Raw genomic sequence first — 23,118 nt, 5'->3', positions numbered from 1 at the left:
TTTGAGTGTAGTGGCATGCGGTAAGTCCAACTGTAGAAGGCACCATCACACCAGGGATCAAGTCCTGCTTCCTACGAATGTAGGAATTTGGCCAAAAAAAAAAAAAGATGATTGCGATTACTGAATGAAGACATTTTTGGTTTCCATAATTTTATGTATACATTTTTAAAAGTGAAATATACATTTGTTTTCTTGTCCATATATAGTTTTGACATACCTTTTTCTCTTGTCAAATTCAAGATTAGTACCTTTTAACTCTAAAAATTTATTACCAATCAAACTAAAATTCATCTCATTCAGGTTTTAAACACCTAAAATCAAACAAACTAAAACAAAACAAAAAAGAAATCAATTTCTTGATAATCCTGAAAACGACAGTGTCCGTTGCGTTTGGTTATTCATACAAAAAATCGGGTCTACAATTTCCGGTTCAGTGTAATCCCGGTTTATCTTACACATTACTGTTTTAGCCATCACTGTGAAAAGCTTCATTTCTTCTTCTTCTTCTTGGAGACGATGCAATCAATTCCACTGTTTGCCAACAAAAATGGCGACTTTGAAGCCACCGGAATCTCAATTACTAAAAACCCTAACATCAATCCTCACATCAGAAAAAACCCATTTGCTCGAAACCCTAAATCCCTACATCCCTCAAATCACACAGCCTCTCCTTACCTCTCTCCTCTCTTCTCCTTCACTCGCTAAGAAACCCGAAACCCTAGTCTCCTTCTTCCAATGGGCTCAGACTTCAATTCCAGAATCATTTCCATCGGATTCACCTCTTCCCCTTCTCACCGTCGTCCGTTCTCTTATCTCTCACCACAAATTCGCCGACGCCAAGTCTCTTCTCGTCTCCTACATACGCACCTCTGATGCATCTCTCTCTCTTTGCAACTCTCTCCTTCACCCGAATCTTCATCTCTCGCCTCGTCCCTCTAAGGCTCTATTCGACATTGCTCTCAGTGCGTATCTTCATGCTGGAAAGCCTCACGTCGCGTTACAGATCTTTCAGAAGATGGCTCGGTTAAAGCACAAACCAAATCTGCTCACTTGCAACACGCTTCTCCTTGGTTTAGTTAGGTACCCTTCTACCTTCTCTATCTCGAGTGCTAGAGAACTGTTTGATGATATGGTTAAGCTTGGTGTTTCCGTAAATGTGATAACTTTCAATGTTTTGGTTAATGGGTATTGCTTAGAAGGCAAGCTTGATGATGCTGTAGGAATGTTAGAGAGGATGGTTAGTGAGTTCAATGTGAATCCTGATAATGTTACTTACAATACGATTCTGAAAGCAATGTCTAAGAAAGGGCGTTTGAATGATGTTAAGGAACTGTTGTTGGATATGAAGAAGCATGGATTGGTGCCAAATAGGGTTACTTACAATAATTTAGTGTATGGTTACTGTAAGCTGGGTTCGTTGAAAGAAGCATTTCAGATTGTGGAGCTGATGAAGCAAACAAACATGTTACCGGATCTTTGGACTTATAATATGTTGATCAATGGGCTTTGCAATGCCGGTAGTATCAGGGAAGCTCTTGAATTAGTGGATGAGATGAAGCATTTGAAGTTACAGCCAGATGTGGTTACTTACAATACATTGATTGATGGGTGTTTCAAATCGGGGTTTAGTTTGGAGGCTAGGAAGTTAATGGATCAAATGGAGATTGATGGAGTTAAACCTAACCAAGTGACTCACAATATATCTCTTAAGTGGTTTTGTAAGGAAGAGCAAAGGGAAGTGGTTACTAGAAAGGTTAAGGAATTGGTGGAAGTGCACGGGTTTTCTCCTGATAGAGTAACTTATCATACTCTGATTAAAGCATATTTGAAAGTAGGAGATTTGAGTGGTGCCCTTGAGATGATGCGTGAGATGGGGCAAAAAGGCTTTAAGATGAATACTATTACCCTTAATACCATTCTTGATGCTCTATGTAAAGAGAGGAAACCTGATGATGCTTACAATTTGCTGAATAGTGCGTGCAAACGAGGATATATCGTTGACGAGGTTAGTTATGGCACATTGATCACGGGATACTTCAGGGAAGAAAAAGTGGAGAAAGCTTTGGAGATGTGGGATGAGATGAAGAAGACAAAGATAACTCCTACGGTGAGCACGTTCAACTCTTTAATTGGAGGTCTCTGTCACCATGGAAAAACTGAGCTAGCAATGGAGAAATTCGATGAGCTTGCAGGGAGCGGTTTGCTTCCTGATGATAGTACTTTCAATTCAATCATCCTAGGATACTGCAAAGAAGGACGGGTCGAAAAAGCATTCGAGTTTTATAACGAATCGATCAAACACTCTTTCAAGCCTGATAACTATACATGCAACATTCTTCTCAATGGTCTTTGTAAAGAGGGTATGACAGAAAAGGCTCTCAATTTCTTCAATACGCTAATCGAGGAGAGAGAGGTTGATACAGTAACATACAACACGATGATCTCGGCTTTCTGCAAGGACAAGAAGTTAAAAGAAGCATATGATCTTCTATCCGAAATGGAGGGGAAAGGACTAGAGCCTGATCGGTTTACGTACAACAGTATCATCACTTCACTTATGGAAGACGGTAAGCTGAGTGAAGCTGATGAATTGTTGGCGAAAATTTCTGAAAAGTTTGGCTCGATGAAGCAGAATTTGCAGGCAGAAACAGAGAATAATCAAACAACAAGTGAATCAAAGGAGGAACTTAACACTGAAACTATTGCTTACTCAGATGTAATAAATGAACTCTGTAGTAGAGGAAGATTAAAGGGCCATTCAATATCTTGAAGGAAGAACACTTTTTTTTTTTCATTTTGTATCTCGATTTTCTTAAATTATACTTTGCTAAAAGACATTATAATATAGTATTCATATGTTAAAAATGATTTTTATTTTTAAAAACAATTGTATATAGGGGGATAACTTCTTAGAAATATTTCAAGTCTCATATATTTACATCAATATAAACATACAAAACAATTTTGAAAGTTGTAATTCAAATAAGAAAACCTAGACTGAATTATTTATCTTTCTAGGAATAATTAAAGTCAGTTTGATGCTAAACAAAAAAAAAAGTTATTCTTCTTATTATTACTGGGAAATATGTCAAAAAATTCATGAACTCACCAAAATTGGTGGAAAAAAATCTGATCTTTGCTTGTGGTAAATTAAACTTCCAATTTTTATTGAATTTCCAAATAAATCAGGAACTTTCGTTGACCTTGTCAAATGAGACATGACGTAAATAAATTTGTTAATATATATTAAATGTTAATAGATATATGTTTTGTCCCTCGGGGACATCCGATAAAAAGATATTAAATGTTAAAATGACTTTCTAAACAAAATCACAAACTTTTTTTTCTATTTAAAAGAATCTGTTAATGGATAACCAAACCGTTAAATTGTTGGTATAATTCAAATTCATGAAAAAATCAACGAAAGTTGGTAATTTTTTAAAATAATTCAACAAAAATACATAATTTATTTGGAAATTAATAGAAAATAGATATTTAATTTAGCGTATGTAAAATTCATGTTTTTCTCGCCACTTTTGGATACTTTCTTGACATTTTTCCAATTGGTATTGGCCCATGTCATATTTGACACGCCCATCTATAGCCCATCAAATTATCTCTTTATTATTGATTTTTCTTTTTCCAACAATTGTCTTTTTCCCAATCTCTTCTTCTTCTTCTCCACTGAGAAAGAAAAAAAAGTTTACAAGAGGTTATTGGTTCTATGATTTTAATGGATTTAGAAATTCAAACAAAAATCATGTGTTATTCAATTCTAGATTTTAAAATACTTATCAAAATTATGTGTTATTGATCATATGATTTACAAATACTTGTTAAAATCTCATGTTATTCATTTAATGATTTGTTTTTGGATTTCAAAATCCACATTATGTTTTTAATGGATTTGAATGGATTTGAAAGTGTAAAATAGAAGGATTCAAATCCAAGGATAAAACATGTTATTTCAAAATCCATGTGTTTTGATTTTTACAATTTACAATTCCATGTTGATTTTGGAAATCACCTCTCCAATAGACATAGTTAACAAAATTTGATCAGATTTCAAACTTTAATCATTTTTATAAAAAAATAAACTACTTCAAAACCTATTCTTATAACCCCCTCTTAACATGAAGAGCGTTCAGCAGTGTTTAAATTTATCGAGAGATGGAGAGAAAAACAAATATTAGTGGCATAAAAATACATTTATCAAAGAATGGTTGTGAAAGAAATAAGAAAAAAGGAGAGAACCAGAGAGAAGAATTTGTCTACTTATACATATTCCCTTGTTTTCTTTGTCAGATACATTTAATGCGTTTTTAGGCGTTAGATTTAACAATATGTCAAATAAAGACACTTTTTATGTAGCGACAAGAAAAAAAGAAGACATTTTTTAATATTATTTATGAGAATACTGTAACTAGCTATAAGAAGATGTTTTTTGTGAATGCATTAATAAAAGATGATTTTTTAATTTGATTGAGATGAATTTTTATGATCCAGTAACTAGCTAGCTATAAGAAGAGCTTCGAAAATCTAAATGAAAACGAGAACTTCTCTGCAGGAAGCAAAATCATGTTTTTCATCCTTATTACCTATATGACTATATTTGAAAAAATCATAAATTCATTAAGAAGATGATGGTTACTTGTTGTTCAAGGAAACTCCAACATATTGTAGATAATACCTATATCATGAGTTTGGCATAACAGTTAGGAAAATGGAAAAGGAAAAGAGCTTTGCATAATACTCATAAACATATATAAAATAAACTAGAAATAAAAACATCAAATAAACTTGAACAACCAAACATAAAGTTTTCTTGAAAATAAAAATAAATAAAGAAAATAAACATACATAATACGATATTCTTAGCCATGTTTGCCTTCTTAGACATGGGAGGTAGGATCTTAGTCACTGTATCGACGTCGAAGCAGCCAAGACATCTTCAAACTTAAGGTCTTCAACAGCAAGAAGATCTGCCTGTGCTCCTTCGTCATAAACAAGTCCAAGGCAAACATGTAAAGATCACTGCCTTTCTCAACCTCATCCATGGCGTCCAAACACTCCATGCATTCCGGAATGGTATACTCGTATTTCTTGACCGAAGTCGATGCATCCACCGGAATATTCTCCATCAGCTCGGTATTGAACCTGTGGCATACCGGAGTTACAGTTTCAACATCCTCCAAGTCTAACCTAATCAGCGGAGTAGGCTCATGATCCTCGTCAACGTTGTCCTCATAATTATCAGCTATATCGTCACTTCCTCCTGTGACTGGCTCGTTTATGCAGACTGCTGATGAGGGAGCTGGTTCATGCATCTGTGGTGCTTCAGAATGATGATGGGTCACTCTCCTGCGATAAGTACGGGGTTGAGCATTTCCAGGTTCGATACCTCTGTAGATGGTTGCTAGTTTCTCAGCGTGAGGGATGGGATTCCATCTGTATTTTGAAGCTTTACGATTAACCTATAGAATCAACAACGACAACATAAAAAGATTCAGTCTAGTGTTATTCCCAAGCTTCAAATTTACCAATTGATATATAAAAAAAAGATATCGAGTAAACGTTTTGTTATACCTTCAAGTAGTTCTTCCAGTCCTCGTTGGTTGCTCCAAACTTGCCTGTATTGGCATCCCACTTCAAGGTGGGAGCACCAACAGTTTCACACCATTCCCTCCAGTTTTGCCTTGTACTAAACCAGTGGTTCTTGAGCTGCACTGGTGTGTAGTTTGCTCCTGTTTCCCGATTCATCGTCTCGACCATCATATCCCAAGTCTCCTTTGGATAACTTCCTTTACGTCTGGTTGGTTTGTTTCCTTTTAATGACTCTTGGAAACATAACTCGACAAAAATATCATGTGATGAGGACGACGACCATATATACCGAGGATGGCCTGTGTTAGACGCGGCGCTTCCAGTATCATTTTCTTCATCACCATCTATGTTAACATCTGCAAAGATAACCTCTAGTTTCTCGAAAAACAATGGAGGCCACTCCCACCGATACGGCCGAGCCTCAGGATGCACCTGTAACAAATCCAATCCGATGTTTATTATTATAAACAAACACAAAAACATTAGAATTTATATATATTTTTTAAATGTTGGTTTGTACCAGTAAATAGTTGGCCCAGTCTTGATCAGTGGCACCAAACTTTTTTGTCTGGGGATCCCATTTCATATCACTGCACTGAACCAGTCTTAACCACACCTTCCACAGTTTGAGCATCATATCATAATGATTCTTAAGCTGGTTTATGGTGAACCTCGCTCCCGTCTCTTTTCCAAAAGGTGTCAGTATATGCTTCATTCCAGGTAAATGCCCTAACGCCTTGTGCTTGACGCATAAGTCCACAAATTTTCTGTGGTATTCAGGTTGCCACGAGGCTCTCGGTGTCATAATTCTTTACTACATCAATAGATAAAGCAAAGAAAACAACAAAAACATATGTTATGTTACTTCCAAAATAATATTATATTAACGGTTTTGACCGGTAATACCGTTAGATACCGCGAGAAATAAATATATAAAATTGGCAGGAATATATATTTTTTCCATTCCATGAATCTACGGATTCTCAAAACATAGCTTTAAACCGTAACCAAATCTATATAAAGTATATATCCAAATATATATGTCATAGAAATTTTACATCATGGCTAAATCTAGAACTAATCCTAGTATTAAAGCCAGAAACTCATGAAACAAATACTATAAACAATTGCAATTGTTATTGTGACTTATCAATCAAATTCACAGAACAAATTCAATCTAGCAAAATTTACTTAGGATAATCTTCTAAAAGATGATCATCCAAAAACATCCAGGAGACCACAAAAAGATGAGGACACACATAAGACTTATAAAAAAGGTTATAACAATAGTTTTTGGAGTGCAGATTCTGAAAAACCAACGTAGATCTAGTGCTTGTTTAATGCTTATTCATGTGATGAAACTATGCAATCTATGGTTCACAAAAAACATAATCTTAAACATCCAGAAGACCACACTTGACGAGGAAGCGGAACACATAATACATAGAATAATTAGTCATAGCAATAGTTTTTGAGCTCTTTCTGTTACACTAGATCTAGTCTTATGTTAACCCTAACTTGTATTTAAATAAAAACGATTCTGTGACTCATGATTCATGATTGTCTAAAATGGAGAGCAATCTTAGACCGTAACGAGGAGAACAACAAATTTTTCTTTGATGATTTAAACAAAACAGCAAGGTATATATATGTAAAACGTTTACCAGAGACAGACCGTTTCCACCGCTCAAGACTGGTGCTTCTCGTCTGAGATAACTATGTCTATGCGTACGTCTAGGGCCCCATTTTATAACGGCTGAATGGAGCTACTTCTCTGAGGACACTTTTTTATTATTATTTTATTAATATGTTGCCAGGTTTTAATTTGGTGCATAAAATGACAATTACTCTTTGATTCTACTAAAGCATATTGTGAATTTTTTAGTGTTAATTAATAAGATAGGTAAAGTATAGATTTTTATTACTTTAGTTACCATGAGTCGTGTTTTTTATTTCTTAGGCATACTTACGCTTGATGTTTTCTTTCTTCAAAATAGGTGAGTTTATGTATATTATTTAATTAGGTTAATTATTATGAGTTTTTAATCATGTGGATGATTGAGTTTAGGCATAAAAATACTACATACACAAGCAAGTTTACGTGCTAGATCTTTAAATATGACAAGTTATATAATTAAGTTAATTATCATGAGTCTTTTTTGTTATATACATGAACTTGATTAAGGTTTACACATAATATTATCACAAGTACGTTTGCCCGTAAAATAACATGTTATATATTTAAATAAAAGTTAAGGAAAAATTTTAGTGTGAATATTTGATATTCAACATTATTCTCCAAAAATACATAGTAAAAATAGCAAATGAACTAAATGTAAAGTGTATTTTAGTCATAAAAAAGTGCAAAAAGTTGTCTATCCTTATTTTACATTTTGGTATTTAGTTATATCAAAAGTAAAGTGTATTTTAGTCAAAAAAAAAAAACAAAGTGCAAACATTTAATATGAAATGAGTGAAATTTTATTGTCATTATTATTATTATTTTTTTTTACCAAGCAGTTTTAGTCAAAAAAAACCTATCTTTGGCTAAACATAATTATTATCTATTTTTTGGACAAGATTAAAATGGGAGACTTTTATTACTACATATAAAATAGTAAATCAGTAAATCTTATGGTCGAAAGAAAATAAATAGGAAGCTAAAAACAATATGAGAATTTTTGATAATCTTTCCATTATCTCTATTATAATTTTTTTTTCCAATTTTTGTATAAATTAAATATTTGGTTAAGTAAAATATATGTCAAAAAAATTGTTTCAACTTAGACTTAGATTTGGTTGAAATGAAATTGAGTCTAAATCAATTTATATGGTTTTATTGACTTTGATTGACCCTGCTACAAATAGTATATTTGTGTAGTTGGATCATTATAGTCAAATATGATCTCTTGTTCTGTAGGAAATATTGAAGTGTCCTGATTTGACAAAACAACACATTGTTGCAGAAAATTATGACTCAACTTATCTTTTTAGTACTCTTTTTCTTTGCTCCCTCCTTTGACTCAATTCTCACCCTCAAAATTCTATAGCAGTAAAAAAACTTAACAACCCAACTCAATTCTCACATTTAATCTGTACAGAGATACACAAGATTATGTTCATCTTGAAAGCTTGTGTATGGTCACAATCTTATTTGAGCATCTTGATCGATGTTCTACTTGTTGTTCATCTCATATTTCGCAGATGAATCAATTGAACAATATTCGTCCTATTTTATTCAACTCATCTTTTTCAAATTGTTTATATCTATGCAACTATTTCTACCAAAATTGTCTATGCAGAGATATCTCTTTCATAATTTTTTTTTCATTTAAAAAAATAAAATTAAATACAAATAACCAATAGATGTGCTCTTTTAGAGGGATGTATTCATCTAATATTTTAAGTGATTAGTGAATTATCGCGGGCTACGCCCGGGTAGCAGGTATATTTGATTTATTTACTATTTTTATATGTAAAAGATACCATCACAAAACTGTTTATTATTATGTAGATCCAAAAGCAACTACAAATATATTAATTAAATTTAAAAATATGTAAATGATATATTCATCTCTTTAACTTAATATTTGACTTTTTTTAAAAAAATCTCTTTAACTTAATAGTTTAGTTTGTTTTAATTTTAGAAACAATTTATTCATGTGACTACATATTTAACATAAATCTATAATTTATTTTTAACGGCAATATTTTAAGTTATCATGTAGCTAATGTATCACCATGTATGTTAAAATTATTGAATATAATTGTTTGCATATTATTTTGCCATGAAAAACTCTTTGATTCATCAAAATAAATTATTTTGATAAATCGTTTCTTAAATTCAATGTTTATGAACTAAGTTGTATCTTTGTGGTTCTGTGTAATTTTTTGTAAACTCCTTTGAAATCAATATATTGAGTTAGAGGTTTCAAAGGAAACACTTTGATTTATTGACCTCTTTGCGGAAATCGAGCTATTGTTAGTGGTACAAATGATTAAAGCAAAAATACAATGGTTCTTAGATATCTATATTTTTTTTAAAAAAAATATTTAAATTAGTTTTAAATTCTTTTTAGTTACTTTAGTATGCAAGTAGAAAGACTACCATGATGTTGTATTTAAACATTGTAATTAAAAAAAAAAAACTATATGGTACTATTAATTTAGTTGTTTATTGTTTTTTTTCTATATAGATAGTTCTCCACAGTAATTTATATTTAAAAATCAAAATTCATTTTTTTCTTGTTATTAGTCTTTATAGTATTTCTCATTCATCTTGACATTTATCTTCTAACTGTCTCTATTATTTTTTAATCTATGTAGTGCAGTGCATATGGGAGTTTTTTTTTGCTATGTTAGCTACTGAAGAGAGTAATATACCTGAGAAATTGAAACGAAATGAAGTCCTCATTAAGAATCAAAGACGAAAGCGAAGTGCTGTAAATCTTCTTCATCACTTATTTGTTTGAACTACAATTTCCTATGTGAACCAAAACACTGGTGGTGCTTATTGATCAAATTCACTGCCCTCTTTTGTTTAGTTCATTTATTTTATTTATTTATCAATTTTTTTTTTTTTGATAACTCAGGGTAAATCCTCAGACCTATGGAGGGGTCCGAGACTAATCCTGGAGAGAGTTTATCCATGGGTAGGGTCCCCCAGACTTTCAAATGGGCCGTAAGCAATTGGCCTATACCCATGTGGCCAAAGGGATAAAGCTAGCAATTCTGCGCTTGAGGAGAATCGATCCCTGGCTTGGACCAACAGGGCGACTCTTCCTTCCAAGCTAGAACCACTAGCCCACCACATCGTGGTTTTTATTTTATTTATTTATTAATCTTTTTTTTTTTTAATTTATTTATCAATCTTTCTCCTGAGATACCTCATACCAATCTTCGGGGGTGTATTGAAACCATGATTTTGGAAGATTTGATGGGATTTAGAAAATTTGGAATTTTGAAAGATTTTAGGAAAGTTGATATGATTTATTGTAAAATTCTTTCAAATCCCACGTAAAACCATAAGATTTGGATTTCTCTATTTTTAACTATACAAATCCCACTAAATCCTCCAGAAATCTCAAAATCATTAAAATCCAAATCCACAAACTATTTTGAATAACAGTAGATTTTAAAGTAGATTTTTAAATCAACAGTTCAATAACAATAGATTTTAATAGACTTTTTAAAATACATGATTGAATAACATATGATTTGTAAGTTTCACACAAATCACTTAAAATATCAAGTTGAATACACCCTCCTTCTTTGTCCAACAACAATATTTTTTCGTGAACGACATTTATAAAACTAAATCAAAAGCATGCAATAACTCTCTTTGTTTGGCCATATATTTTCTTTACTATGTACTTGTATATTATTCATTGATGAACCAAAACAAAATGACTAATCGAAAAGGTTATGAAGCATAGTTCACATGATTATTTTTTACTGGAGAATAAAATTGTGAAAGTTACCTCAAATATCAATTTTTTTGTCTTGGTAAAACATATTCACTGGAAGAATTGTTATCTATTGACATCACACAAAACTTAGATAAAATATCTCGTGTTCCTTGAAACAACATGTTCACGTCTTAATTACATGTGTATAAACCTAAAGCTGTTCAATTAAACTTGCAAAGTTGTAAGCTTGTGATATCAAATTAAATTACAAGAGTCAAAGTCATTATAAACTGGTTCCATATCAGTCAACAGAATATAAGACCTGCAACACTACAATATGCATCCAAAGCATGACAGATGGTGATACCTTGTCATGTTGCTGACTTCAACAATTTACTGATAAAAACATCGGTTTTTCCATGAGTTTCCTTCTTCATCGATATATGTACTGAAATGAATTAAATGAATTAAAAAGTACCATAAGAGAGATTTACACGTCTAAAGCAAGTCCCAGAAAGCTAAACACAAGTATTAAAATCTTATCAACTAAATAATGCTGTTTAGAACAAAAACATATCACAGTTCCAAGTTCCAAACAGTTGAAATTCAAATAGATATTTTAGGATTCTTACAACAATACTCAAGTTCCTTCATCAAAAAGCCTGCACTATAAACCAAAATTCACTAACCATGATGGAGACATGGCTTTAACGACCTTTTCCATAAACATTATCTAATACATGTGTTATATAGGCCACATCAGAGAAGAAATATGTCTATATGAGATTCACAAAAAACAGACACCAACAAAATATGAGACAAATTTCATGGTTTACATGTTACCGAGGTGATGATGCCAGACGATTGCTATTCCAAAAACAAAGAATACGGACAATAACTTGTTGAGAAAATAGATATTTGGAAAATTAATAGAAAATAGATATTTAACTTACCGTATGTAAAAATTCATGATTTTCTCGCCACTTTTGGTAATTTGATATTTTTACATTTTTCCAATTGGTATTGGCCCAAGTCATGTTTGACAGGCCCAGATATAGCCCATCAAATTATCTCTTTATTATATCGACTTTTCTTTTTCCAACAATGTCTTTTTCCCAATCTCTTTCTTCTTCTCAACTGAGGAGAAAGGAAAAAAAAAAAAAAGAGTTCTATCGTCGTGAAAATTTCTGGTGTTCTTCTCATACTTGCTGATTGTTTCTTCAAAGGTTGGTTTCTTAATTCGATTTCAGTTAAGATTGTTACTTCTATATGTATCTCTAAGGTTTTAATTGTTCCATCGATTTCAATCGTTTTGGTTTTTGAGTAGATGGTTTATATATGTTTCCATTACTTTTAGGTTTTTCGTCGAGATGTTACCCATAAGGTTGTGTGTTTCTTACATGGAATTTAGAAATTAATGGTGATTTATAGTGATTTATAATTTAAGGATCTAAAATCGTTCGTCTCCTGTTTAGGGTTTGAACAAATTAGCTCTATCTCGATTTGAATTTGCATCAAGTTATGATTTTTTAGTCAACCAGTTTAAGTTTCCCTTGTTTGCATCATCTCTGTATGTGAATTTTGTGTTCATTAGGTTCCTGTGTTATTTAGTTAGCTTCAATCATGACACAATTTTTTTTTTAACATTGAACTCAGTTAAGATCTTAATTGCATCAGCTTGATGTGTGGATTCTATTGTTATTAGGTGCCTTAGGTGTTTATATAGTATTGTGATGTAGGTATATTATTACTTGTACCTCTTTGGTTCTTGTTCTCAAATCTCAATGCTGTATTGGGGATAACTCTATTTTTTCTATTGGTTTTTCTTTGCAGTTTTGTACACTTGGAAATATGGTTAATGCGAGAAGAGTGCATCCGGATTGTATAAATGCTTCGAATCCTTATCACGAGTGTGTCGAGTTTTGCTTTAAGAAATTGCTGAAGTGAAGGCAAGATTGGAGAAGGAGAATGCAGGTTTGTGTTCTTTCTCTCTTCTAGTTGTTTAGCTGTGTTGATTCGTTTCCTGTGATTATGGTTTATGATTTGATGCGTAGCAGAAGCTGTTTGAAGTTTATTGTTTGTTTGCTGTGTTATTCGTTTAGAGAGCTGCCCATTAAGTTTCTAGTGATGCTCAATGTGACTGGAGTTTTGATTCTGTGATTTACTCACTCTTTGCAGACACGGATAGAGACTTGTTATTTGTTAATGTGATGTTCTGACTCATGAAAAATCGTGTTGTTCTTAGATCTGAGACTTGTTTTTTTTTTGTTTGCCAAAAGGATTAGCTGAAGCTGTCGGTGGGGAGTGGTCACCCTAATCGTGAGCAAGGGAGGGATTCGCTCGATGATAAAAGAATAGAGGAAGATAGTTCTGAAGAAGAAGAGGAGGAAGAGGATAACCAAGAACCTGAAGTAGACGTGAGCCAACTTACTGGTAGGAAGAAGAAGTTGTTTGAGTTGAGACTTAAGATGGTAAGTCTTTATGTACAGTCAGTTGTAACTCTTTAAAAATACAAAGATTTTATAAATGTAATAACTCTTCCATTTTTCACTTAACTTTATTCAGAATGAAGCTAGAAAATCCAATCAGACGGATGTCGGGAGTGAAAAGAAGAAAATGGAAGCACCAACAGAGACGAAAGGAATCTCAAAACAGAAATGGTTGGAGGAGAGGAAGAAAAAGATTGGAAACTTCTCGATGCCAATGGTTTAGATCTGACAAAGGCTTATATGCTTGATACTCAAGAAGCAGCAGAAATCAAAGTACAAAAAATGGGAAAAGGAACCTACGCCTGCTGGTTGGGATGGTACGTGACATTCTTACTGAATTGTTACTTTGCTCTCTTTTCATTAATGTTTTCACGTCGATCGTTTAAATCAATTATTGGGAGGCTAATGTGTGAAATGTTAAAATATTTTCAGTCTTTAACCAGAAGACGTTATACAACGCATATAAGAAACGGACAAAGAACATTAAGGTTGATCTAGAGGAGTATAACAGAATGAGAGCAGCTGATCCAGAGTTTTACCGTGAGGCGTCAAGCTTGCAATATGGGAAGGTTTGTGATTAGTCATTTTGGTCAATTTTAGACTCAAATTTATATAGCAAAGACACATAGAATAGCTCAATCCTTTGTTAAACTTTTGCAGGCTCCAAAAACTTCGCAAGATAAGATAGACAAGATGGCAAAAGAGCTCTTCGACAGAGAACAAAAGCGACAAGAGTTTAGCAGGAGGAGAAAGTTCCGGGAAGAGAAGGATATCGATTCCATCAACGACAGAAACGAGCATTTCAACAAGAAGATCGAGCGTGCGTTTGGGAAATACACGTTGGAGATCAAAAACAACTTGGAGCGAGGAACTGCGTTACCCGACTAATCTACTTGAGCTCACATGGTTTGGAAACAAGGGAATGGATATCTGGTTCGAAAAGTAAACCTCTATGCTGTTGTTTGCTTATTTGTCTTTAAATTATCCTTGAGAGAACTAAATTGTAGAATGATCTTTTCTTTAGCCACCTCAAATCCATACAAAATTCTGTACCAGTAAATTCTCTGGCCAGAGTGAACAAACGGTAACCAGAGTTGTTTTTTACTTTTATGTTTCCTTCTCAAAACTAGAATCTCGGTAGCCAAAGCTCAGGAGTCAGGACATGCAAAAACTCTAAATTTTGGAAACAAACTTCATTTTCATTAACTGTGATTTCGGGATTGTCGAACCAAGTAAGGCATGTATAGTAGAGAGAGATAGTGATCATAAGTAACGGCTACATTGTGAAAGAGTGTGAAAACAATTGAGGTGTGGACCATTTCGTGTGGTGGTCCTTTATCTTTTTTCCTCTCCATCTCTGTTTGCTTTTGAGCTCTTTTCGAAAATTTTGACCTCTTTATCAAAAGGACCACACAAACCCTCTCTAATCTCTATCCTCTCTGTGTCTCTACTTTTCTGAAAAGACGAGCCGTGTGACATTGCTTATTGCTAAACTCCATCTTTATTCCATGCCCCAAGGCTTTAGCTATATTAGTCTATTACTTCTAAGTTCTAACTAAGGAGCATGTGTCAATATGTGAGTTGTTTGTAATCCGACAATCGGATAAGAAGAATCCAAGTACGGTAAGACAAAAACACCAAGGAATGTTTTAATTCGGACTACAATGTAAAGTGAATCATAAGATGTCCTACATGAAATAAAGCAACGATACAAAGATGAATTAAACCAAACTTAACTATTGAAAATGAATAAATCCTTAAAAAGAAAAACATTACACCAAATTAAAAGTTAAAACACACACAAATTGCTCTCACTAAACACACATAAAACAAATTTCGATAGTTTCTAAGAAGTCTCTCATGCATGCATCAATTGGTTGGGTTGCTGCGGAATGAAGCCAAGGCTTTGATTGCTGCAGCTCTCAAGATGTATTGATGGTATGCTGCTGCTGCTAATGCTCCCACGAACGGTCCAACCCAGAAGATCCACTTTAATATCAAACCCATTAACCCAAAAGTTCAGTTAATTATTATTCAACAAAAACTAACTAAAACTGATTGTAAATGAGAGATGACTTTACTTACATGGTCGTTCCAAGCTTTGTCATCGTTGTAGATAACAGCAGCACCAAAGCTTCTAGCTGGATTAATCCCAGTTCCAGTAATGGGGATAGTAGCCAAATGCACCATGAACACAGCAAACCCAATCGGTAACGGTGCCAAAACCTAAAAATATAAAAAACAATCATAACATTTCAACTTTTTTATTTTATTATCATAGAATTTACACGAATTGCACCCATGCTGAAAAGTTGAAAACTATTCAAACATTACACTAAACCATTTTAAAAAAACATATGTAAAATATTCAAAAAGAATTCAACTTTATTGAAATTACACAAACCCATTTTGAAAACCCATGAAATAACATTTTTAAAGATTTCAACTTTATACACACAACCGGTTTGAGATGTTTTACTAACCGGGACGTGGGAGTCACGAGCGCTTCTTTTGGGGTCGGTGGCGGAGAAGACAGTGTAAACCAAGACGAATGTGCCAATAATCTCAGCACCAAGAGCAGTTCCGGTGCTATAACCATGAGCGACAGCGTTAGCTCCGCCTCCGTGACGTTTGTATGGAGTCATCATGAAGGCTTTAACGAGTCCAACTCCACAAATGGCTCCAAGACACTGAGCCACCATGTACGCAACCGCTCTAAGGAGCGACACTTTACGAGCCAAGAACAAACCAAACGTCACAGCTGGGTTAATGTGACCTCCTGCAGTTTAAACAAACTTCATATCTTAAACATCTTGAAAATGAAATATTATTAGTAAATTTTAGGAGAAGTTTTGTTGAACTATTTACCGGAGATACCGGCGGTACAATAGACGAGGACGAAGATCATGCCACCAAAGGCCCATGCAATGCCGAGTAAACCAACGCCATTACAAGGACCGGTTTGGTTCTTGTGGCCAATGACTGTAGCTACGGTTACGTACAGGAAGAGGAGAGTGGCGATGAACTCCGCGATGATAGCTCGGTAGAAAGACCAGAACTTAAGCTCAGCCATGTCTAGAAGCGGAGCTGGAGGTGGATCCACGTAGTCTTTGCCATGTCTTCCTTCTTCACTCACTTCTTTCGACATTTTTCTTATCTTAGCTCTCACTTTCACTATGGATATTTCCTTCTCTTCTGTGTTGCTTTATAAAGGAGAGAATCTTGCATGTTACATATCTATACTAGTATTTTTGCAATACTTTTTGTTGAAAAATATGTTTTTGGAAACATTTACCATTAAATACTATTAAATGTTTATATTCATATACAAACAAGTTTACTTAACTCTCTCTACTATTCTTATAACCAAACACAATTAAAATATTTTTAATATCCATATATATAATATTCTACAATTAATATAATTTTTAGAAAATTTATTCTAGATTTTAAGAAAATTCTCCTATCATCTCTTTTTGATTTTAAATTTTAAATGTAATGAATCATCATATAATACATAAATTTAATAAAAATCTATCTTTTCTACATATATTGTGATTTGAATTTTTTTAATGAACATATATTAATTAATTAATAAAAAGTGTATGTTCAACATGCATATATAGTAAATTTATTGTATATAGTAAATTATAAAATTTTAAGAAGTTTATAATTTATAAATGATATATCTAAACTTAATTAAAAATTTTAAAATTATGAATATTTAAACTTACTAAATTTTTTAAAATAACACAAACAATTTATATTACATGACGAGTTATATGACATGACAGTATTGAATTGATAATATTAAAAAATAAAATATCATTAATATTATACGTTAATACAGATTAAATTCTTATTTTACTATTTTAACAACACTAATATAAAAAATGTCAAATCATGATTTAATTAAGATTGTATTAAACAATAATTGTTGTGCGGTATACCAAGGATAATATATTAAATAACTAAAATTAACAAAAGAGTACATTAGTAAGTTGAAATTAAAAAAAAAACAAAAGAATACATTTAGCAAAATTAGTATTAAAATAGTATATTAACAAAAAAAAAATCTCGCAGTATACCGCGGGTTATAATCTAGTGATTAGATAACATTAGGGTATATTTGTGATATATATATATATATATATATATATATATATACAGTAAAACCTCTATAAATTAATAAATTTTGCTAGTCCTAAGTTGGACCAGTGTAAAAAATAACAAAATTCGATAAGATAATAAGATAATATTTTTTTTTGAAATTCCAATGTAAAATATGGTCCCAATAATATCATAAATTAATGATCATGTAAATGTATATATATATATATATATATATATGCTGATATAATATAGGATGCTTCTCCTAAACCTCATATCTGTAGAAAAATTATTATGTCATATCTTCAAACTATAATGATATAAAATATTCTATAACATTTCATAAAAATAGCTAAAATATTTTAAAGTTTTCAATTTTTGAATATGCATCATTTATATTTTGATAGTTTGATAGACTATTAAAATACGATAATTGATATTCTTATTCATAAATTAATATATATATATATATATATATATATATATATGTCATGTGTAGAAGTAAATTTGTCTATAGTATTTGTAATTTATTGTCAATAATATTTTTTAAATATTTCAAATTCAATTCTAATACCACAAAATTTACAACATCCGAAATTCTAATATTATTTTGCTAAAATTATCTCAATTCATAATTTTAAATAATTAAACAATTAAAAATATATTTATAAATTAATAATTATTAATTTATACTATAAAATAATAATTATTAATTTATAGATAAATTAATATCACTATAAATTAATAAAATGTCTTGGTCTCAATATTATGAATTTATAGAGGTTTTACCGTATTATGTTATGTTATGAAAACCTCACTATTGTAATCCCCTATTTAATAAAAGGAAAGTACACAACTTCAAATTTGTAGACTATATAATTTTAATAGTAGGTTATAATTGGGTTATAAAAAAATTGATATTAATTTGTTACAAGATATATGTTAGGTGTAATCCGTGGTAAACTGTTCATTTTCGGAATATATTTCCAAAAACAACAAACATAATTGATTTCCAAAAATAATAAACAGAATATTCCCCTATTAATCGTGATTCCTAATATCTTAATCTATAAAAGTTATTGTAATCACGGAAGAATCTTCAAAACTGCCAATATAAATAATACAAATCACCTCTCACAAAAAAATACATCGCTCATATTCATATACCTAAAAAAAATAACTATGGTTACACAATGAAACCCTACAAAAATTTCTTCCTTTTGTTTGTTTGGTATCACGGATTGAAAGTTTTTTTATTTTAGATAATAAACAAAAGTTTTCCCCTATATAATAAAATTGAAGTACATAATTTCTGTTTGTAAACTATATAACCCCTATATAATAAAACGGAAGTACACAATTTTTTTTAGACTATTTAATGGCATCGTGTTTCATGAAATAAAAAACAACTTTTAAAGCAAATAAAACAATCACATATATGATGCTTTAAATAAAAATTACAAGATAAACAAAAGAAAATTCAGTTTGTGCTCTAGCACGGGTCCATTATATTTAGCAGATGTTTTCTTATAATTTATAATTTATATAAAAATTACAATATAAATAAAAAAAATTCAACCTGTGCTCTAGCACGGGTTTTAATCTAGTTTCTCAATTATATTGGAATCCACTCTAACAGTCCTACTAGCTGTCTTTACATTATCAAAAACAACGTTCAATATATAAAATAACTTTGTAAGGCAATACAAAATAAAATCACCTAATAACCATGATATCTTATTTTCTAAAATTTAGTTTCCAAAGTTGCTAACTAAAAAATTGCGTCACGTTTCAAATAAAATCTAAATATAGTCATGTATCAGTTCTAAATTTGTTAATATATTAGAAGATAATAATAAAAAATTTCTTAACCTATTGAAAATAAAATAAAATATATAAATAATATAAAGAACTTATTTTTATATTCACACTTTTTATTAATATATTAAACTGTTAACCTAATTTAAAAATTACTGATAAGAAAAGGAATCTTCTAATATTTTCTTTACATACAAAGAGGTATATTTACCTAATTTATACACTAATTAGGGCATTCCACAAAAAAATGAAAACCACAAAAATAATTGAAAAAAAAAAACTTGAAAACAAAACTTATGTAGTTACTTTTCTTTTATAAAACCAGTTAAATATTACTATTTGGTTTTCGATAAAATTTAAATTTTTAATTTCATTTTTGATTATCATATTTATATTATTTAGTGTTCTATTAATTTTTTCACATGTTTTAATATTGAGTGAAACCCAATCTAAAATATTATCTTAATTATTTGAGCGTTAAATTATTCGGAGTAACTCATGAATCCATCAAATTTTGACAGATTAGATCAACATGTAAACTCATTTATTTATAGGTTAAACCCATCACTACAAAAGCCCTTGGTTGCCACTGAGTAAAGAGGGGTTTGTTTGTCTCTATCTCGGAGACTTCGGTGTCTGAAAACAATTCTAGTTCATCATTTTGCAAAGATATTTGTCTTTAATTGCACAAATCTGGCCCAGTTAGGTTTTGTTAGGTTGCTTGGTTTTAGTATGGATTTCGTGTGGGAAGGTGAGGTTTGCTTGACTTTGACAAGTGTTTTGGTTCAGATTTCGTGAAATGGCTTCTAATATGTGGTTGTTTTGTAGGGCTCAACTTTTTAGCTGGAGGATCAAAGTATGGTGGCAAGAAGAAGAAAGACTATGGTGGCAAGAAGAAGAAGCAAATTCCCCTTGACTTTCGAGGCAAGGGGAAGATGAAGAAGGGGTATGGCAAGGGGAAGAAGAAGAAATCATGTGGGAAGAGCTTCAAATTCCATGATGGACCTAATGGTGATGGAGATGATGACAAAGGCCTTGGTTGCCACTGAGGAAAAAGAGGAGGTTTGTTTGTCTCTATCTCGTAGACAATTCTGAAAACAATTCTAGTTTGCAAAAATATCTTTTTTACCTTGTGTTTGAAGCATTCATGTATTGCTTTCTTTTTTCTGAATACACCTCTCTAGTGGGAACCAAAGTATCCATTCCTCTTCGTATGAAACGATTCTAGTTCCTTGAAATTTTAGTTAAAAGGCTGTCCTTTCTCAAACATTATATTGTTTTCACTAATATTGGTGTATTCTTCAAAGGGACCTTTATGTATCATACTCAAATTATTTATACAAAAAAGCCACAACCGGACCAAAACGATTTGATGCGATTTTTCATACTTATAATTTTGTAATACGATTGATAATTACACTTGCCACAACTTTTAATTAGTTGTAATACGATTCAATTATATGATGTTGTCAAAATACATTGTTTGTTTTTTAAAGATATATTTCTTTTTCTTTTCGAATCAACTACATCTCAGAACAATATGTTCAGTGGAAAGCCATTTTTGTTTAATATGAAAAAGAACTTTTCAAATTTTCTATAGAGTTGAGTTCGATTTTTCAAAGCATTTTGCAGGTCAATAATTACTCAAAATATTCAAGTTTTGATAAATATTATCGTGATTTTAAGTAATACATAGAAAGTTACTAATCGATATCGTAAGTATCATGTAAGCCGAATCGTCTATCACTATAGTACAAAACTACAAATACAATTTGTCATTGTGAAATGTTTCGTCCTATATTTAGTTATGTGACTAATTATGTCGTGGATGATAAAACCATTATTTGTTGTATGATAACAATATTATCTAAATGTTGTAACATTCGATTAAAAGCATAATCTATAATTCATCTTTGATCTCTCTTTTGTTTTTCTCATTTAAAAAGAAAAAAAGGAATATGTAAGAGAAACTCGTGTTTTAGTTTATTAATTTTGAAGTGTTCAAGTGGGAGAAGATAAGGACAAAATATATACAGCTAAGATTCTTAATTGAAGAGTGAGAATGTGGTGATTTCGATATATGTATATAATATGCAAATGATTTGACTTTAGAGAAGCTTCAAGCAAGTGAATAAACGTGCGAATTTTCAAGTAAAACTAATGTAGTGTGTGGGATGTAATGTAGATCGTGGACGCTTATAAAACTAAAGTAGACGGCTTTGTTCTCAACACTTTCAAACGAGTCGAGAGATATACAAAGAGACATATCAGAAAGTACCGAATGGACCAATTTAGGGTTCTTTCCCGTGTGGCAGTAACTGTAATGTGCTTGGCGTGTTTCGGGTTTAGTGTTGGGATGTGTTCAGATTCAGATCCCTTGATTCAGACGGTAGTGTCTAACGAGGACTTGCCCTATTCCGCTAAGCTCAATACGGGTAACTTTAACAAATTATATATATATATATATATATATATATATATAATAACTATATATTGTTGCTTTAGTGTTTTCTTGCATTGATATATATCGTTTTCAACTCTATATTTGTTCATTTAATAATGTAGTACAAAATATCACGGAATCGGAATGGGATTCCCTTGTGATGATGTCTGAACTTCCAGTGCTGGTTATGTTCACATCCGACCAATGCAAACGATGTTCCATGATGGACCGCATACTGGAGCAAGAGGACTCGATATACGCGGGGTAAGCTCAATTTCTACAAAATCGACATTAACAAGGCGCCAGTCATCGCAGAACGCTACTACGTACGTGATCTCCCGACCATTATTTTCTTCAGAGGGGGATGGTTAGAGGACCAAGTTATTGGATTTAATCCAGCGAAAGTACTGAGACTCGTGGATAAATATGCACATTAAGGAATGAGACAACGTACTGTCGTCTCTTCTCGAGTCCGTTTACTTATATTTGCTGCTTCCTTTTGCCAAAGTCAAACCTTTGCTCTGTGCATTACTTTTATGCTGTCTAGTTTTGTTTGTCTCCTTGAATTAATTATTTCACAAAATAAAACGAGAACATGATTCCAAAATTAGCATTTCTTGTAATGCACAGAGTTAACGTAACAGTACTTAGAACAGAATCTGACACATGAATTTTGTGTTTAGGGGAATTTCACAATATTCAAATTGTTAAACAATATTCGAAAGATTGACGACAACTTGTCCACCAGTTTTACAAGTCTAGTCTAAGTAGTCATCAACTAAAAAGATTTATAATCTAGAAATGATTTTAGTTATAATTTGATAGAGGACACCATTTTAACATGTATTGTTGTATATTGTTGTCCACAATTTTCAGGATTGATAGACAACATTGTCAACGAAATACAACTTGTCCACAAGTTACTTGCCCTTGGTTGGTCATGGTAGACTGTGATATGTTGTCCATTGTTAAGACTTAAGGTTTGAGTTCTTTGTTAACACAATCGATCTTCATACGAACAAACATAAACTTTGTTTCCTCAAGATCAGTAGACAATTTACTTTAGTTAATGACTTACAAGTAGTTAGGTTGTTGAGAATATATGTAAGACAATATGCATTTGTTAAAATATGTAGACAAATTACTATTATCCTTAACAGAAATTGTCCACGTTTGAGGCATGAAGTCAACGTGTCTATTGATGGGGTGTGTATAGTGTCTACAAGTTATTTCGTTTTGTAGACAA

At 31.8% G+C, this 23,118-nt stretch overlaps 3 protein-coding genes and 1 pseudogene across 7 annotated transcripts; 2 read left to right on the top strand and 2 right to left on the bottom strand.

The window, feature by feature from the left end:
- The first annotated feature begins 392 nt into the window (after nucleotides 1–392).
- LOC147927641 (pentatricopeptide repeat-containing protein At2g16880) lies at nucleotides 393–2,884 on the top strand. 3 transcript variants are annotated; one of them, XM_087486719.1, is made up of 2 exons: nucleotides 469–1,080; nucleotides 1,197–2,884. In XM_087486719.1, exon 2 carries the CDS (start codon nucleotides 1,223–1,225, stop codon nucleotides 2,768–2,770), a length of 1,548 nt encoding a protein of 515 aa, XP_087342845.1. In that variant the 5' UTR covers nucleotides 469–1,080; nucleotides 1,197–1,222; the 3' UTR covers nucleotides 2,771–2,884. The 3 variants fall into 3 exon arrangements, with proteins under 3 accessions (XP_087342844.1, XP_087342845.1, XP_087342846.1); XM_087486720.1 differs by having other exon boundaries at nucleotides 508–1,080; nucleotides 1,328–2,884; XM_087486718.1 differs by having other exon boundaries at nucleotides 393–2,884.
- A 1,857-nt stretch (nucleotides 2,885–4,741) lies between these two features.
- LOC147927640 (L10-interacting MYB domain-containing protein-like) lies at nucleotides 4,742–7,371 on the bottom strand. Of its 2 annotated transcripts, none has more exons than XM_087489374.1 (4): nucleotides 7,269–7,371; nucleotides 6,125–6,418; nucleotides 5,587–6,036; nucleotides 4,742–5,474 (listed from the first exon to the last, which is right to left on the bottom strand). In XM_087489374.1, exons 2-4 carry the CDS (start codon nucleotides 6,407–6,409, stop codon nucleotides 4,914–4,916), a joined length of 1,296 nt encoding a protein of 431 aa, XP_087345500.1. In that variant the 5' UTR covers nucleotides 6,410–6,418; nucleotides 7,269–7,371; the 3' UTR covers nucleotides 4,742–4,913. The 2 variants fall into 2 exon arrangements, with proteins under 2 accessions (XP_087345500.1, XP_087345501.1); XM_087489375.1 differs by having other exon boundaries at nucleotides 6,125–6,413; nucleotides 7,269–7,324.
- A 5,474-nt stretch (nucleotides 7,372–12,845) lies between these two features.
- On the top strand, nucleotides 12,846–14,627 carry LOC147927639 (pre-mRNA-splicing factor SYF2-like; annotated as a pseudogene). The gene is made up of 5 exons (XR_015581454.1): nucleotides 12,846–13,009; nucleotides 13,304–13,483; nucleotides 13,578–13,818; nucleotides 13,934–14,070; nucleotides 14,162–14,627. The product of XR_015581454.1 is annotated as a pre-mRNA-splicing factor SYF2-like (transcript).
- A 519-nt stretch (nucleotides 14,628–15,146) lies between these two features.
- On the bottom strand, nucleotides 15,147–16,834 carry LOC147927638 (putative aquaporin PIP2-8). Its single transcript, XM_087489079.1, has 4 exons — nucleotides 16,370–16,834; nucleotides 15,985–16,280; nucleotides 15,587–15,727; nucleotides 15,147–15,490 (listed from the first exon to the last, which is right to left on the bottom strand). Exons 1-4 carry the CDS (start codon nucleotides 16,647–16,649, stop codon nucleotides 15,371–15,373), a joined length of 837 nt encoding a protein of 278 aa, XP_087345205.1. The 5' UTR covers nucleotides 16,650–16,834; the 3' UTR covers nucleotides 15,147–15,370.
- Between the last annotated feature and the right edge of the window lie 6,284 nt (nucleotides 16,835–23,118).

The sequence above is a fragment of the Camelina sativa genome, chromosome 15, assembly GCF_030686135.1.
Source record: "Camelina sativa cultivar CO46 ecotype springtype chromosome 15, ASM3068613v1".
NCBI classification, from domain to species: Eukaryota; Viridiplantae; Streptophyta; class Magnoliopsida; order Brassicales; family Brassicaceae; genus Camelina; species Camelina sativa.
The sequence above is the reverse complement of the archived record's forward strand: the minus strand, read 5'-3'. Positions and strand labels throughout refer to the sequence as shown.